Below are 18,393 nucleotides of genomic sequence, written 5' to 3'. Positions count from 1 at the left end.
CCTTCACATCAGCGGTTGGTTTAAGTCTCACTTGAGGACGGTATGGACCCTACGTCTCACGTGACCTCGTTACAGCTGATCACGCTCGGTGATGATGAATGTGAGTCGTTCAACTGACAGCTCGAGTTGTTTCACTGCACCAGTGAGTCCAGTTATTTATTGGATTAGCTTAGCTTGTAGCCGTGCAGACTGGCAGCAGGCTTCCAGTCGTGCTGTCTAATATTTTAATTAAATAACACGTCAGACTGATGGACACGCCGTCCACACGTCACAGCGACACCAGCTTTCTTCAGCCAAACAGCGCAGGTGTGTAAATAAAAGCCCTGTGGTCTTAAACATTAACACTCGTATGATCATTTCCCCAAATTACAATAATCTTATTCCTCTGGTACGATAGTTTAAAATGTCCCGTCTGCCAACGACGGAGGAGGTTTCTGCAGGAACTGGATCATGAAGGGAGTCAGTCACTATCATCAGAACCACATTATGGATCTGATGACTGGAAAACAATCAATATGATGAAGTGTGTCATGTGATGTGTCATGTGATGTGTCATGTGATGTGTCATGTGATGTGTAGCAGGTTCAATATGAAAAATGTTTGTTCTCTTTTATTCTTCTCTCGTTCTTTGTTTCATGCCCTTCATCATCATCATCATCATCATCATCATCATCCCTCCAGCTGTGTCCTCCTGTCAGGCAGCGGAGGAGACGACTCTTCCTCCTCCTCCTCCACCTGCACCTCCTCAGGTGTATGAACAGGGGGCGTGGCCTGTCTCTCCTTCCTGCTGACTCGTGCGTACATTGAATTCCTGTCGTTCAAATCGAGCGTAGCTTCAGAGCGAGCGCTGCGCTCCTCCCCCGGCTCTTGATTGGTCGGTGGCGATGGCGCGTCAGCATCACCGCTGCTGCCCCGCCCTCCTCTGATGACGCTGTAGATGTGGTCCTGAGGGGCGGAGCTGCTCAGGTCTGCACACAGACACAAGTTTGACTCATCATGAACGATTTCTAGTTCTTCTCACTAAAGAAAAGCAGTGAAACGTAACTTCTCACATCAAATCTCTGCTGATCTTACTTGAAAAATCAAATTAAAATAATATTAATTTTCAGTTTCCTTCAGCTTTAATGAGTCTGAGTTATTCTGTCACTACAAGCCTGAATACAGACCTTGACTCTGCGGCGCCCCCAGGTGGCTCCTCCACGGAGTGAACGAGACGGGGTTTTCATCTTTAGGACACACACACACACACACACACACACACACACACACACACACACACACACACAGCCGTCAGTGATCGAATGTAACTGAGTGATTTTACTCAAAAATTTTACTTAAGTGCAATTTTTACTCGAGTATTTTCTATTTTTCTGCTACTTCAACTTCCTCTGCACTACATGTATTTGATAACTTTAGTTACTAGTTACTTTACAGATTACATGCTGAGACAAAGTAGTGCATCTTTTTTAGATTAGTTCATTCGACCCGCTCTGATTCCAGTAATCATAAAAAGCAGAACAACAAATCTGATGTTGGTCACAGAACAAACATAAACGTAAACTATGAATCATTTACATTTACTCTTAATTACTTTAATTACTTTAAGTACTATTCCTACTGTCACTCTACCAAAGTATATATAAATGTATCACTTTTGGGTACTTGTTACATCACTGAGAGCAGTGGAGTGGAGCATCATGGGAAATGTAGTAAGAAGGTTTCTGATATATTTTAGTGTCATCGGTCAAAAATCAACAGAGTAAAAAATAAAATAAATGAAACACCTCCAGAAGTTTCAGATCCACTCGTCATCTTCGTCACTGCTGTGCTGCCGTTGGTCTGAACCACTAAACAAACAAACAAACAAACAAACAAACAAACAAATGTTCACTTCAGCATCTATCAAATCTGTAACAGCTGTTCTGTAACTGTTCTGGTGTTTTCTTTAGTTTCTCTGGTTTAAAACAGAGAACATTTCATTTAAAACAGCGGCACCAGAACCAGAACCAGAACCAGACCAAAGATACAAACAGGACGACAGAGAACCTACATGTAATTCCCTCAGCTGTAACACATGAATGTACTTCATATCAAATATGAGCAGCAAAAAAGCTTCACACTACCAATAAAACGTGTCCATGGATTAACCTTCAGCAGACTCGACTACTGTAGCAGAGTCTTTACTGGACTCTGATCCAGAACGCTGCTGCAACAAGAACCAGAACAGCAGATCATCCCATCCTCCAGCTCTCTGGTCTTTACACTGGCTTCAGGTCTGTCAGAGCACAGAGTTGCTGTTGGTTTTCCAGGTCTGCGTTCAGTCCCTGGAGTCAGAACTAAACGTGGAGGAGCAGCGCTCGGCTCTTATGAACCAAACATCTGGAACAAACTCCCAGAAACCTGCAGGTCTGCAGCTCTTTGAGATCAAGACTGAAGACTTTCTGTTTCACAGCCTTTCACTGAAGCTCTGAGCTGAACTGTGACTTTTATTTCCTGTCTTGTCTCTTTTAAACCTTCTGTTTCAGCGTACTTTCCTATCGCTTAACTTGTTTTAATGTTTTGTGTCTTGATGTCTTCCTGCTTGTTTTTAATGTCTTTTAATATATTTTTTGTGCTCCAGTGAAACACTGTGAGTTTCCTTGTGTCTGTACTGTGTTGTACAAATAAAGCTGCGCTGCACTGACAGAGTTAAACACTCTGAAACATGCAGGAGGGTTAAAAACAGACGGCAGACTAACCTTGCTGGTTGTGTGGCGCCCCCAGGTGGCTCCTCCAGGGAGTGAAGGACGCTGCGTTTCCTTCAACACAAACAGACGAAGAAGATGAAAAAGAGACAGAAAAAAACCATCTGTCAGAAAAAACAACGAACATCAACTTCAGAGGTCCTGAGTCACAGTCCGATTTATCTAACATCTCTTATTTTGATAGTGTGTTGTTATAAAGATTAAAAAATAAAAATAAGACACATTCACTGGGAGGCGTCACAGTGATGACGCCTGTTTTTAGATCATTTCACTTGTTCTCTGGTTTTCTCCAATAACAAATGGAAACAAGTAGAAGTCGTGCAGTCTCATTAACAGCTGCCTCCATCAAGTGTAATGAGATGCTTTGACTAGAAATAACACAAATATACTTTTTTGCAGCGTATCAATAATATTAAATCAATATAATTCAGGTCTTAGTCTTCGTTCATCACTTCTTGATAAAATCTGTACGTTTCAGATCTCATTCACCTTTTTCATCGTTCTGGATCTCGTTGATCATCGGATTCTCTCTCGCCCCCATCGCCTCCTCCAGCTTCACCTGGCAGTCATCAATAAAAGGTACATTTCAACATTTCTGAGGTTTTATTGATCTGAATAAACAGAAGTGAAGGTTTCCATCTCAGAGGTCAGAGGTCTCTCACCACTCTGATGAGACTGGAAGGATTTCTGTCCACTTCAGGATCTCGCAGCTCAAACGAACGTCTGAAAAAACAAACGAACACAAGAAGAAAAAATCTGGTTTATTTATAGAAGCTGAGTTATTGGACGGGAAACTCAGCAGCAACAGAACAGAACCGTGAGTCCGGTCATCCTCCATCTGAACAAACTCATTCACATTTTACATTCAAGGTTTCAGATTAGATCATGAGATCTGAGGTCAGCTGCAGTTTGAACAGCAGGTAGCTCATCTTCTTCACCGACCGGGTGACCGGGACCACCGACCAGCTCTGTGCTTCCATTCTTTCAGTAAATTACATTAATATGTGTTTTATGTGTTTTCATCCTTTAGAAACCTTTAATTTAAATTAAATTAACAGATTCATTCAGACAGGCTGGTCAGCTTTATCTTGTAAAGACTCATTTTAAAAGAAAACTGTCGTCACATTGACTTTAGTCTGTTTTCTCATACGTGTTTTTAATTTGATTCTTTCTTGTGTTAATTTATTTGATGTGTTTCTGTGTTTTGATTGGATCATTTTTTTCTGTTTATTGTGTCTTTTGGTTGTTATTGATTATATAAGTCTGATTCTTGACTTCTCCTGACACAGCAGATATTCTTTAATCATCTGATTTTGATTTTGTGTGCAAATCAGATCAAACCAAATCAAATCAAATCAAATCAAATCAAACCAACAAATCAAATATTAGGTGTTATACTGAAGCTATGAGGATCGTTTCTGTCTTTCAGACAACTTCTCTGTTCTCACCTGCATTTATGTGCATTTTCAATTTGTGCATAAAAAAACAAAACAAAAGTCAAAATTATTTTGTTCATGACGTAACCATCATGTTCTCCATCGTTTAACCGCCGACTGGACTTTTCATCTCGTCTCTGCGTCTTCTTCTTCTTCTTCGTCTTCTTCTTCTTCTTCTTCTTCTTCTTCTTCGTCTTCTTCTTCGTCTTCATCTTCTTTTTCTTCTTCTTCTTCTTCGTCTTCGTCTTCGTCTTCTTCGTCTTCGTCTTCTTCTTCGTCTTCGTCTTCGTCTTCTTCTTCTTCTTCTTCTTCAGTGGTTTACTGAATTAGCTCCACCTGCTGTTTATCTCCATCAACCAATCGAATCATGTAATAAATACGGCCACACTGTAAATAACACTCGTGTAGAGTAAAGAACCTGCTGACCTCCTGCAGTCGCTGCAGAGAGCTGTGAGGAAGATGGAGAGGAGGAGGAGGAGGATGAAGAAACTGACGACTCCTGACGACAGGAACCACGAGCCGGTGACCTCTGACCCCACCGCCGCCATGATCGCTAAGAGAGAGAGAGAGAGAGAGAGAGGGAGGTGTCATGTGAAAGTTGACCCCTGACTCAGTCTATGAGAGGAATGTGAGATGGTGTGGTCGACTTTCTCAACCTTGAACAAACATCTCAACACACCTGAGACCTGCACTGGTACCAGACGATATGTGGGAAGTGTGTGTGTGTGTGTGTGTGTGTGTGTGTGTGTGTGTGTGTGTGTGTGTCAGTGTACATGGAGGAGGAGGTGGAGGAGGAGGAGGACGAGGTGGAGGACGAGGAGGAGGACGAGGTGGAGGACGAGGACGAGGAGGAGGAGGACGAGGAGGAGGAGGACGAGGTGGAGGAGGAGGACGAGGAGGACGAGGAGGAGGAGGAGGAGGAGGAGGAGGAATAGGAGGAGGTGGAGGAGGAGGTGGAGGAGGAGGAAGAGGAGGAGGAGGTGGAGGAGGCGGAGGAGGAGGACGAGGACGAGGTGGAGGAGGAGGACGAGGAGGAGGAGGAGGTGGAGAAGGAGGAGGACGAGGTGGAGGACGAGGAGGAGGACGAGGTGGAGGACGAGGACGAGGAGGAGGAGGACGAGGAGGAGGAGGACGAGGTGGAGGAGGAGGACGAGGAGGACGAGGAGGAGGAGGAGGAGGAATAGGAGGAGGTGGAGGAGGAGGTGGAGGAGGAGGAAGAGGAGGAGGAGGTGGAGGAGGCGGAGGAGGAGGACGAGGACGAGGACGAGGTGGAGGAGGAGGACGAGGAGGAGGAGGAGGTGGAGGAGGAGGAGGACGAGGTGGAGGACGAGGAGGAGGACGAGGTGGAGGACGAGGACGAGGAGGAGGAGGACGAGGAGGAGGAGGACGAGGAGGACGAGGAGGAGGACGAGGAGGAGAAGGAGGAGGAGGAGGAAGAGGAGGAGGAGGAGGAGGTGGAGGACGAGGACGAGGACGAGGAGGAGGAAGAGGAAGTGGAGGAGGAGGAGGAGGAGGAGGAGCAGCAGGGTGGAGTAAGAACGGTGGATCTAAACAGTGATCATGCTTCGTCACTGAGCTCCTGTTTGTCAGCAGCTATGTGAGAGTTTCTAAACCACATTTGCATTTTAGTGTTTTTATGGAAACCTGATGAAGCTGCGAGTCAGTGAGCTTCAGTTCATTATTAACATGACTAATGCCAACGGAGGGTCAAAGGTCAGAGCCTGTTATCTGGATCAGAGACACAAACAGTCCTGAAGGAGTTACTGTCACTAAACTGTATTTCTTCAGAAATCTCACGACGACGCTGCGTCAACATTTCTGAACACGAGGCCGTATTTACTTTTCAACGCCTTCAGATAACAGACGATGTGTGCGGAGGTGTGAGTCATGAAGATGACGTGATGTGACACACTGTGCTGTGAAAAGCAGTTCTGCAGAAGTTTACCTCTCTCAGGTCCAGCTCTGCGCGGGTCCAACAGCAGCCGATCAATCATCCTGACCGACTCCTGTCAATCAAACACAAACAGCTGAGGCTCGTCGACACGGAGGCGACAGATTCATTCAAACACATTATTTATAAAAGTGTTATTTAGAGGAACAGTTTGGTATTTAAGGAAAAAGGTTTATTACAGTTACACGCAGGACATACAGTTTTTAGCTTAGCTTAGCATCAACAGCTAGCCTGTTCAAAGATAACACAATCCACCTTATAGATCACTGACTCAGTATGCTCTGAACCAGTTCTGGTATCAGGAGGACGGGTCTCAGCTGAGGTTACCTTTCAACAGAGCCAGGCCAACTGTTTCCCCTGTTTCGAATCTTTATGCTAAGCTAAGCTAAATGGCTTCTGGATGTAGCTTCATATTTACCTTACAGACATGACAGCACACATTTCCCCAAATACTGAACTATTCCTTTAAATAAGAAGTCGCAGCTGTAAGTGTTTGATACACGAAGCTAAACGAAACCTGCAGCTGCTGCAAAATTAAAGTTTATCTTATTAATTATTGACTCTATCGAGAGAAACTAAAGAATGAAGTTTGAGCAAATTTGATCAATTACCTGAAAAGATAAAAAAATTGATGATTGATAAACAAACAATAAATATATAACACATGTTCTATATTTGAGATAAAATGAGGATATTAAGTGTTAAGCTTTGAACTAACATCTCGCTGTGATGAAGCAGACTCACTAACGAGTGAGACCACAAACTCATCAGGAACCTGTTTGCTGAGGTCATAAATGAAGTGAGAAGTAGGGCAATTTTCTCATAAGCTTATATACATTCAGACTTCTTCTTGAAACCGGAGGAGCCCCCCCCCCCCGCTGGCCATTAGAAAGAATGCAGGTTTAAGGCACATTCAAGCCAACGTGACCTCAGGAGAAACATCCTGTCTCTCATTATTAATCAATAACTTTAATGACTCTTCACAGAGCAAAAGGCTTCAGAAACCACACGAGTCTGATTCAATACAGGTTGATACGATATCGATCACATCAATACATGAACAACATGTTTCCATCACACGAGAAGCGTCTGATTAAACCTCGTGTGATTTGTGTGAATTAACATTAAACAGTTTTGCTCTCAGGTCACATCGTCTGTTTGTGTCTTTAACATGTGACATCATATTTAAACATGCAGTGAACTCATATGAGCTGTTTCTCCTCTGGGCTGTTTGTAATGAACACATACCATCACACACACACACACACACACACACACACACACACACACACACACGATCCTGACACACTGTTAACATACCTGAACACCTTGAACACACAGACACTTACACACCAAACGGCTTCATCACATCTCTGTTTATTTCTGATATTCCTACAAAAAATTCTCATATTGTATTAATGTTTAATAATTTTAATAATTTACATGAACGTTGTGTCTGTAGCATCAGTATGTGTTTACTGACTTACAGGAGCTTTTTATTGTTCTTTATTTCTGTGGTATCTTTGATTTTACATAACATACATAAGTTCTCTCTAGTTTTATGAATCTCAGCAGATTTAAAAAAACATTTAAATGTTTAAATATCTGCAGCTGAAGGACGACAATGATACTGAACGTCTGCCTGCTACAGACTTCAGTTTAGATCTGAAAGAATAAAATAAAATATAAATGTCCATGTTGACTCGTTAGTAACTAAAGATATCAAGTTGTTATGAGGCAGAAAGTGTTGGTGAAGCCTACCTGTGTCCATGGTGCTGAGTTCAGGTTCAGATACTGTCGACTGAGGAGTGTTACGGCTGACGGTTACTTATTGACAGACTGAACAAACACTGAGACCATCTCCTGTTTGAGCTGCTTAAAGACACACACACACACACACACACACACACACTGAGGAGACAGGACAGACATCATCCTCCCCGGAGTCAGATAGCACATGTTTAGCCTAGCTTAGCACAAAGACTGGAAACAGGGGGAAACTGCTAGCCTCGCTCTACTACAGTAAAAGAGAGAAATACAAAAGACTTTGAAGCTCAGTTACATGTTGTATCATGTTAGCTGACAAGCTAATCCAACCTGCAGACAGCTAACGGACCGCAGAGCTAACCTGACAAAAACAGACAAGATACATTTTGGGAACATTTTGGGAAATGCAGTCAGGGAAATGAGATGTTTAGCCTAGCTTAGCATAAAGGTTCAGTGCTAGCTTAGCACAATCAAAAGAGAAAATACAACTTGCAGCAGCTTTACGTCAATAAAATGAATATTGTTGATATTATAAAGGTGAATAAAGGCGTTTTATAAAATGGAGGAAATGCAGTCTGTGTTTATTGTCTTCTATCTGTTATCTTTTCACAATTATCCAACTTTAATATCAATATATTCTTATTATCAGTCTTGTATTTAACCTCAGAGTGCATTAATCTCTTGCTTTATTAGTCAATCAGGACTTTGAACTGCACTAATTGTAATGAAAGGTCCCATAAAGACTGAAAAAATGTCCTGAGCACATTCCAGCTCAGAGGACGAACTCCTCCATGACTCTTTATTTCTATCACCGCCCTCAGGGCAAACTTTATATTTGTAGTTCCTCGACTGGTTGGACTCCATGAATAGTTAAATCACCAGGATGTTTGTTCTTTCTGACAGCACAGCGGGCGTAAAGACTCCTGCAGCTTTCTGTCCTCTTCTTCTGTTTCTCTACAAAATGAAGTTGAATGGAGAGTTTAGTGTCAAACATTTCAGCGCTCTACGTTTCAGCTCGCTCTGCCGTGACAAACAATAAAACACTGAGGGAGTGTTTCTAGTTTTTATGGCCGTTCCTTTGACCACAAGCAGCCGGCAGCGATAAGCTCATTAAAGCCTAAATCAAACTGAAACTGAACATTATCTGCAGCTCCACCCAAACACTGCAACTGACTGTACTGCTTGACTGGTGGAGCGAGGCCTGCAGAGGACTGTGACTGAGAGATAACAACTCCTCCTGTGCAGGCAGGTTAAAATAGTCTCGTCCCTCGTGTACAAAGTTTTATGTGCAGATGTTTTTTGATCTCTTGGGATTTTTTCGTTTAAAAGTGAACCCACAGATCTGTTTGTGGCTCCTGAGGGTCAAAATATAGAAACAGTTCAAATCAGAGAGAAAATGTGACAACTCTTGTTTATGATCGGACAGAACCAACGTCACCGGGAGCTCAGTGTCATTTCCTGTTTTATTGTGTGAACAACCAACAGCAGAGAATTGGCGAACAGCCGCTGCGGCGATAATGCGGCGTCTCTGTGTGAAAAGGGCTAGTCTGTGTGTTACTGGGCGGAAAAATGTATCAAAGAAAATCCCTCAGGAGTTCATGAAGTCTTCTTCTTCTTCTTCTTCTATCTTTGTTCCTTCATCAGCTGGGCCTGAGCTCGCCTCCTCATGACGAGCGCCGTCATCGTGCAGCTGAGCATCAGGCAGGGGAAGGAGGCGCAGGCCAGCAGGAGGCGCTGCTCTCCGAACTCCCTGACCAGCGCCGGCCGCCGCCACAGAAAGTCGCGGAACAGCGCCTCCTGCTGGGCCAGCGTGCAGAACGACAGCAGGATGTGGAAGAGCTGGTGGCCGTGACCGACGATGTCAAAGCTGCCGGGGGAGAAGCGCTCCGGTATCGGACAAGAGAAGAAGAAGGCTGACAGCAGAAACAGCAGCACCTGGTGGAGAAACATATATTTATATGATGAATCAATAAATAACGTCTTTTCAAATCAGTTTGGAAACATCACCTGACTTTCCATCAGCCTCTGGGTGAGGAGGTAATGACTGATCTCTTATTTTTGGGTGAACTGTTCCTTTAAATAATAAGTGATGCCACATTAATCTAAACATCTGACGTCTCAGCCACACCAGGAAGCAAACTAATTGATTAATAGATATTTGGATCAAAAATCACTAATTAATGAAGAAGTAAATTGATTTATTAGTGAGTGAGTAGCTCCACCTGCAGGAAGTGCAGTGGCAGTGCAGAGCTGCTCGTCCAGCTGCAGGTGAAGAGGCGGTGGGCCACAGGGCTGATGTCCAGCAGGTAGGCCACGCCCATCGGCACCACCTGGCAGAGCTTCCTGTGCAGCGGGTACGGCCGCCGGAAACGAAGCTTCGCACAACAGCAGGCGGTGCAGGAGAACCAGGCGAGGAGGGCGGCGGCCGGGAGGAACACCTGCCAGAGACGACCTCATCAGTACATCTGAACGCATCACGTGATTCACTGAGGCTGGATGTGACACACGTCAACACACCTGTCCCAGCATGCTTTGCGTCCAGGCGGTGTCGGAGCTGTACAGGCACAGAGCCAGAGCGCTGCCGTACTGATAGACGGCCACGCCCACGTAGTCCAGGAGGAAGAGTGAGTAATGCGCCTGCTCCGAGTGCGACTGCAACAGGTGAGCTGCAGCACTGCGGCAGAAAACTCAGGTCATTACAGCTGCATTCATATAAGAACTGATCAGACCACCCTGTACAAGAAGAAGATCTCTGCAGCTCTACAGCTCGCAGCTTTTTAGCCTCTTTTAGCTCCTGATTTTGGTTTTGTGGCACAGACTGCAGACAGACAGACGAGCTGGTGAAGAATGAAGTGCTTGTCCTCCTGTCAGGAGCTGCTGGAGACCAGAGAACAAAACCAGAACTAAACGAGAAGTGGACTTTGTTCTTGTCTACACGTGTTTGGATTTAAAAATTAAAAAGCGGATTATTCTCGATGCTTCTGCTTCTCATCCACACGCAAACTGAGTTTTAGATCGTTACAGTGCAGATTGTTCAAACTCTGTGATTCTGTGTTTCCAGCACGATGACGTCAGCACCGGATCGTTACCACCTGAATCAGCAACAACACTGACGAACTGATGGATTTCGTCAGCATCACAAGGCAAGAAAGGTGTCAGATAACTGTCAGTAATTAACTTCTGTTACTGCTTTGTGTTTTTAGGTGACTGTCGAAGGAAAATAAACTCATGACAGCTCAGAATCTTCTTCTCTGTGTTTGACGTATCATTGATGTGATGACTTTTTTTGGTTTTGAAGTTGTTCTCGTGTATGTGCTGAAGGTGAGGTTCATACAAGCTAGGACCGCCACTGCGCTGGATAAAAGTCAGAGGAAGATGAATGTCTGAACCACGTCTCATCACAATCCCTCCAGTAGCTGTTGGGATGTTTCAGTGGTGTTTTTCTTTAATAATGAAAAAAATGTAATAAACATGAACATGTAAAACTTTACATGTTCTGCTTTTGTTTACGTCTCACCTGCAGCTCAGGTATGTGACGGCAGAGAGGACGTAGAGGACCAGAGGCAGCGAGGAGACGTCTACAGAAAAGCCCTGACCTTCAGGACCCTGCAGCCGGACACCCAGGATGCCCTGAGGAGGTCAAAGGTCAGACAGGTCAAACAGAGAGCTTCAAACAGCAGAAGATCAGACAGGACGGACGGGTCGGTACCCCTCCCTGCAGGACGGCGAACATCATGAACCTCATCACCACGCAGACGGCGGCCAGCAGGTGGCTCCACACGTTCAGAGTCTCGTTGTGGATCTGGAAGAGGCTGAGGATGTAACAGCGCCAGGACAGGCCCGCCGGGCGGTACCCGGACAGGATGAACCGCTCCCGAAACAGAGGGGGGACGTCCACGTCTCGCACGGTGGGGGGGAGGGACGGGAGGAGGCGGTCCAGCAGGGGGGGGAGGGCAAGGCACAGAGAGGGAGGGGCGAACGACACCCGAGGCATGATGGGAAATGATCCCGAGTTTGGCTCGATGCTCCGTCGAAGCTGAAAACAGTGAAATCATTTTTATAATCAGACGTGTTTACAGATACACAGGTGTGCAGAGTGTTACACAGGTGTGCAGTGTTACACGGGTGTGCAGTGTGTTACACAGGTGTGCAGAGTGTTACACAGGTGTGCAGAGTGTTACACAGGTGTGCAGTGTGTTACACAGGTGTGCAGTGTTACACGGGTGTGCAGTGTGTTACACAGGTGTGCAGAGTGTTACACAGGTGTGCAGTGTTACACAGGTGTGCAGTGTGTTACACAGGTGTGCAGAGTGTTACACAGGTGTGCAGTGTTACACAGGTGTGCAGAGTGTTACACAGGTGTGCAGTGTTACACAGGTGTGCAGTGTGTTACACAGGTGTGCAGAGTGTTACACAGGTGTGCAGTGTTACACAGGTGTGCAGTGTGTTACACAGGTGTGCAGAGTGTTACACAGGTGTGCAGTGTTACACAGGTGTGCAGAGTGTTACACAGGTGTGCAGTGTGTTACACAGGTGTGCAGTGTGTTACACAGGTGTGCAGAGTGTTACACAGGTGTGCAGTGTTACACAGGTGTGCAGAGTGTTACACAGGTGTGCAGTGTTACACAGGTGTGCAGAGTGTTACACAGGTATGCAGTGTGTTACACAGGTGTGCAGAGTGTTACACAGGTGTGTCGGTGGTGAGACAGGGGAGGTGATTTAACAGAGAAGTAGAAGGACAGACAGGTAAGTGGTTAAGTTTACAGGTGGTTTCACAGGTGTCGTGGTGGTTACACAGGTGAAAAGGGATTCAACAGATGAGTGGGATGTTAGACAAGTACAGTAATTGGTTTCACAGGTGGGAAAGTTGAGACAGGTGTGTTGATTATACAGGGAAGACAGACAGGTAAGTAAGTGGCTTTACAGGTGTGTAAATTTAGATGGGGATGTTGATGGTTATCCAGGTGGTTAAAGGTTACTCAGGTGTGCTGCTGGTAATATACAGTAGGTCGGGAGCGAGGTTGACAGGTGTTCTACAGGTGGTCAGGGATTAAAGGAGTGTGGGAGATTAGACAGGTGAGTGGTTCACACAGGTGTGTTGGTGGTTTAACAAGTGGTTAAGGGTCACAGGTGTGCTCTGGTACCACAGGTATGTTGAGGGTTAGACAGTTGTGTTGGTGGTTAGACAGGTGAAGTAATTTAACAGAGGAGTAGTGAGGTTTACAGGTGAGTAGGTGGTTTTACAGGTATATTAGTTTCCCAGGTGGGGAAGTTGAGACAGGTGTGGTGTTTATACAGGTGGTTAGGGGTTACACAGGTGTGCTTGTGGTGAGGGATTTAACAGGAAGTAGGGAGAGAGACAGGTGAGGGGTTTTACAGGTGTGTATATTTAGACACAGGTGATACAGGTACGGAGCAAGGCTGACAGGTGTAACAGAGAGAGGGAGGTTAGACAGGTGAGTGGTTCATACAGGTGTGCTGGTCGTTTAACAGGTGAGGTGTAGACAGGTGATGGAATGTAACTGAGTACATTTACTCTGCACTGAAGTATAATTTTGCAGTACTTGTACTTCAGTTGAATGATACAATATTTTCCATCTTCTGTTACCTTATTCTTCCTCTCCACGTCTTTCTGGAGGAAATGTTCTACTCTTTACTTCACTGCATTTATTTGATAACTTTAGTTACTAGTTACTTTACAGATTACATGCTGTAGTATCGCATTCTTAAATTCATTTATTTGATTTGTAATCAAAGACAAATAATTTGACACTCAGAATAATGCTGTATAATCAGTCAATAACTTTATAGTCTGATGACATCATCCAGGAGGCTCCCGTGTTTCTATGGTGATGATTAAAAGAACATTTTAATTATAAATTTAAATAAAGTTACTTCTGTAATCAGCTGCTCCTGCCAGGTAACGTATAAAGTGAATCGACAGCACGACAGTTACAGTTTCAGACCATGTTTCTGTGTTTCTGATGATTATAATTCACAACAAACCTTAAAGAAGAAAAACCTTTGTGACAAAATCAGAACAATAAAACATCACAAAGGAAGGAGGTCAGAGGTCACAGAGGAACAAGCCTACCTGTGTTGTTCGTCTCTGTGGACTTCAGGACGAGAGGCGCCGCTGCTGATCCGGCCCAAGCATTTCTCCTCTGTCAGAATCAGTTCTGGTCCGTTTGCCAGCGTTGTTGCTCTGTGAGTTACTGACCTGTTCACAGACCGGCCACTGTCACATGCATGCTGACACAACACACACACACACACACACACACACACACACACACACACACACACACACACACACACACACACCTAATCTCCACAATGTGTTCTTGTTTTCAGCTAATTCGAGCTGATTTCAGTCTGAATGAGGATTTCAGACGTCATGAGACTCAACACATTGCTGACACACACACACACACACACACACACACACACACACACACACACACACACACACTGCAGGATACATGCTGTTACACACTTGACTGAGTGGTTTACTTTAGAAAATATAAAAATAAATCAGATTTTATGGATTCGTTGATGATAAGTGGATTATCAGTGACATCACTCATAGATTCAGTAATAAAAGCAGATTGATAAGAAACATTCATGAAAAAATCTAAAAGGAAAACACTGTAAATATCCCAGAAAGTCGCCACTCGACAGAAACTATTTTGAAATCGTCTGAGTCATTTTTCATGTAAAATCATTTTATGTTCCAGCTGCTTTTCATTTACAGACACAGTTTGTTTAAACATGTTAGAGAGTAAAACCTCACAGAGCTGCACAGGTGAAGCTCTGCTGGGATTTATCTTGTTACATGATATAAATACATTAAAACTGTTAATAAGATAAATAAAATGTTTCTTTTTGCTGGTGATGCTCGAGAAGAATTTCTTTTACTTGCACCAGGGTGTGTTTACAGTGTGTCATTGTATTTAACTGAGTGGAGTCGAGACGTGATCCATGAGCGAGACGCTCGGCTCACGTGGCACTGAACGGCAGCAGAGGTCACAAAAAGTCCTGAAAGGCCACCGAACACAGAAAACACTTGATTTAGGAACAACATGAAGGTTCACAGCTAGTTTGAACAGTTTAATCACAAAGTGTCTTTTTATTAGTGAAATCATGTCACTGCTCACTTTCTGCTGTACGTTTAATCAGTTTGACTCATTCGAACACAACAAGAGTTAAATCAACACTTATAATAAATATTGAGTTAGATATTTTCTTAAAATGTAGTATCTCTTGTTTCCAGCTGTCGGTCCTGGTGGTTCAGGTTCCGATGGTTCAGTTCTGGCTGGTTTGGGCCCAGACGCAGGTGCAGCCGACAGCCACAGATTGGTACGACGCCGTGTAGCAGCGTTTCCCGTCCTGCCGGTTCAGGACCAGGACGTTCTGGTAGACGGGGACTGAGTTCAGGTTGTGTCCGTCTTTGTGTCCCGGGTTTGGACTGGAGCAGAAGCTGCTGCTGCACTCGGCCTCCCAGAGGGTGAAGGGGATCCGGTCCTTCACCGTGGACGACCTGAACAAACGACAGCATCAGAATCATCATCAGTTCACAGCAGGAGGAAGAAGCTGCTCACAGGTAACATCAGGTCACCTGCAGCACGAGCTATAATTAAAGCAGGAAGGAACGTGTTCACAAGATTCAACGTGTTGTGATTCATTTTGCACATTTGTGGAACTGAAACCATAAAATGTTTTACATGAAAACACAAAATAGTTTCTGCTTAATTTTATGTTAATCAGCTAATTGTTTCAGCTGATCCTGTATAAACTGCAGGGTGATTTAATTTATATCATATTTTATAGCCTCTCCACTGGTGGAGTAAAAAATACAATATTTCCCTCAGAGTGTGTCATGAAAACAGAATACTCAAGTCAAGTACAAGTACCTCAAATGTGTACTTCATTAGAGAAACTTCATTTTTTTTGATGCATTGGTCAATTTAGTTTTTTCTTATTTCAGACTAGTGGAGAGAAAATATCTAAAATACACATTGAGGCGTTTATTTTAGTTCAGATTTCTGTTCTGGATATTTAATCAAATCAGTGCATAATTAATTAGATAGCTTCATTTGCATATTTAAACACAGAATATCAGCGAAACTTGTAATACAAACAACAATTGTCTTAATGTGACTGTGGGAATGTCTGGACTCACATTCACCAAACTATAGAGTTTTATTTCTCTCTGTATTCTGAGAGCCTTATTCATGGAAAAGTTAATTACTAAAAACTTGGAGATAATTGTTTGTTTGAAATGTCTGTTGACAGCATCCCCTCAGTAAAAAACATGAAACAAGAATTTTGAACCTGGCTTGATCCAGTGTTCATATTTCATTAGATACAAAAACTATAAAAGAGTGATGCGATAAACGATTGTATGAATGTTCTGAGGAAGGTACAGGTACGATTCACCTGGAGGGTCGTTCCTCATGCAGGACTTCAGTAACTGTTTAAGTTTGTTTGTTACTGTGAGCTCACAGCTGAAATCAGAGCGCGTCAACATTTCTATCAGACTCTGTCCCATTTCATCCGGACACAAAGAGAGAATTCAAAGAAAAACTAGAGAAAATCTGAAAATACAACTTTGAAAGGTGAGAAGGACGTGACCGAACCCAGCGGAGACAAACCAAAAACTGAAGTTACTTCATGAACCTCAGTTTATTTGTGTCAGGTTCACACTATGACCTCATCTCTGTGATGTCAGACTGACCTCCAGCTCCATGGAGACAGAGATCTGCTGTGGATGTTCCCGTTTCCTTCAGACAAGGAAGAGACCTCTGAGGAGAACGCCAACAAGGAGTCACACCCAGCAGGAGGAGGAGCTTTAACCCTGGCGGCGGAGGAGACCACCCACAATGCACTGCAACATATCTGCAGAGAGGAGAGAGTTTGACTGCAGGTTGAAAGTGAACACATGTTGGGCGTGATGAGCTCTACTTTTTTTGGAGTATTTTGAAAATTTGAAAGTTTGTACTTAAAGGAACAGTTCACCCACAAATAAAAATTCTGTCATTATCTCCTCACTTCCTGCTGAAGGAAAGTTTGTGGTACACAAAACATTTCTGGAACCAAAAAAATAACCTAAAATGGTTCCATACGAGGCCCTGAGCTCCAAAACTGATTTGAAAAGACGTTATTTACACCATTTAATGAATCGTACATCTTTTGTCATCTTTGTTTAATTGGGTCATCTAGTTTCAGGACTTGAGTGACGATCTGATTGAGAAATCTTTAATGGCTTTTCAAACTTTCTATCTGTGCTGTAGTTGAGGTTTAAACAAAGATCTGTGTCAGAACAATTAATGCTCAGCCGAACAACGTGACCTTGTGAAGATGCCATCTATCATTTTGTATCACTTATCTCATGTTTTAGTTTTGTCTTGAGATTTCGATCAGTCGCTATCAGCCGACATTCAGCAGGACTATCGGACTGAATCACCTTTTCACTGAACTTAATTTCCCAATAATTCAGTTTGATTAGTCGGAGCTGTAGGCAGGTCTGCTGCAGGGTAATTCACCGCAGATCAGCGTGTTGTTAGTTCATAATGTTAATAAAGTTGATGCTCACCAGCAGAGAGACGACGCTGTGTGTCAGCTCCATGTTGTCGGTGCGGTCCTGTCCAGTCTCTGAGTGTGCGACTGCTCTCAGTTCAGGTGTTTTTATGATGATCTGTGACCCTCAGATCTGATAACAGCTGATCTCTGAGCCGATAACCAGACGGTGAAATGAGAGGGGAGATTCCTGTTATCTCTGCAGCCCATCGGAGAGATGAAAGTCTGTGATCGACAGTTTGTGAAAGACACGTTTTCTTCTCTGATAACATCTCTGACAGACAGACTGAAACACCTCAGGACAACATGAGCCCACATCTCTTCTGATTCACAACCTCCTCATTGGCTGAATTTAGGGGAAAATGTGACCTCTGAGTGTGTGGTTTGAATATTTCACTCAGTGTGAAAGTCATGAAGCTTAAATGCAGATTTCTAGAAAAGGAGAGTAGAAGGGAAGGAAATGAGCACTTTCTAGATTATTTCCTGTGTTTTCTTGTTGACTATAAATAATATTAATATCAACACTAAAATTTAACATGTTATAAAACTACGGAGAATGAGTGCTCAGTGATGCTTTGAGCTAAATGCTAACACTAGCATAGCATACTGTAGTGCTTCATGCAACATTATAGGGAGTTTTGGATTAAAAGTGGCTATCAATAATAATTAATGATAATCAGGGATTATTGTTATTTTATGATAAATAATAAGATCCAATTGACATTAGCTCACCTCAGGGCACCACCCTTGAAGAAGGGAAAAGATAACCAAGTCACCAAATCAGTCTCAGAAAAGGTACTAAACTGTTTGTAACTCTGATTAATAATTAATTTAATAACTACAACCAAAATTACCATAACAGCTGTAATGGTCGAAGGATTTTGGAGTCCTTGACAGAGTCGAGGTTGGCAACATT

The 18,393-nt window shown here is 43.6% G+C and overlaps 3 protein-coding genes across 4 annotated transcripts; all 3 read right to left on the bottom strand.

Annotated features, from left to right (window-relative positions):
* Positions 1–656: 656 nt before the first annotated feature.
* LOC311259089 (uncharacterized protein) lies at positions 657–7,965 on the bottom strand. Of its 2 annotated transcripts, none has more exons than XM_084355954.1 (9): positions 7,893–7,965; positions 6,126–6,186; positions 4,607–4,733; positions 3,407–3,467; positions 3,234–3,303; positions 2,739–2,798; positions 1,785–1,847; positions 1,167–1,226; positions 657–968 (listed from the first exon to the last, which is right to left on the bottom strand). In XM_084355954.1, the coding sequence occupies exons 2-9, from the start codon at positions 6,172–6,174 to the stop codon at positions 670–672; spliced, it is 789 nt and encodes a 262-aa protein (XP_084212080.1). In that variant the 5' UTR covers positions 6,175–6,186; positions 7,893–7,965; the 3' UTR covers positions 657–669. The 2 variants fall into 2 exon arrangements, with proteins under 2 accessions (XP_084212080.1, XP_084212081.1); XM_084355955.1 differs by having other exon boundaries at positions 735–958.
* A 1,556-nt stretch (positions 7,966–9,521) lies between these two features.
* LOC311257358 (membrane progestin receptor beta-like) lies at positions 9,522–11,892 on the bottom strand (the record flags this gene model as incomplete). Its single annotated transcript, XM_084352952.1, has 5 exons — positions 9,522–9,833; positions 10,121–10,336; positions 10,416–10,572; positions 11,416–11,528; positions 11,608–11,892. The coding sequence occupies 5 exons, from the start codon at positions 11,890–11,892 to the stop codon at positions 9,522–9,524; spliced, it is 1,083 nt and encodes a 360-aa protein (XP_084209078.1).
* A 3,311-nt stretch (positions 11,893–15,203) lies between these two features.
* il17a/f2 (interleukin 17a/f2) lies at positions 15,204–17,577 on the bottom strand (the record flags this gene model as incomplete). Its single annotated transcript, XM_084352490.1, has 3 exons — positions 17,494–17,577; positions 16,636–16,796; positions 15,204–15,438 (listed from the first exon to the last, which is right to left on the bottom strand). Exons 1-3 carry the CDS (start codon positions 17,524–17,526, stop codon positions 15,204–15,206), a joined length of 429 nt encoding a protein of 142 aa, XP_084208616.1. The 5' UTR covers positions 17,527–17,577.
* Between the last annotated feature and the right edge of the window lie 816 nt (positions 17,578–18,393).

This window comes from Pagrus pagrus (assembly GCF_965226575.1).
Source record: "Pagrus pagrus genome assembly, chromosome: 1".
Lineage (NCBI taxonomy): Eukaryota > Metazoa > Chordata > Actinopteri > Spariformes > Sparidae > Pagrus > Pagrus pagrus.
This window is presented reverse-complemented; position numbering and strand designations above follow the sequence as displayed.

Bases quoted from the DNA above. Each gene is read 5' to 3' on its own strand.
- LOC311259089 (XM_084355954.1), bottom strand. From the start codon at position 6,174: ATGATTGATCGGCTGCTGTTGGACCCGCGCAGAGCTGGACCTGAGAGA. The intron at 2,799-3,233 runs GTGAATGAGATC...TTTGTGTTGAAG, and splicing joins GATCCAGAACGATGAAAAAG to GAAACGCAGCGTCCTTCACT. The intron at 1,227-1,784 runs GTGTTTCATTTA...TGTGTCCTAAAG, and splicing joins TGGATCTGAAACTTCTGGAG to ATGAAAACCCCGTCTCGTTC.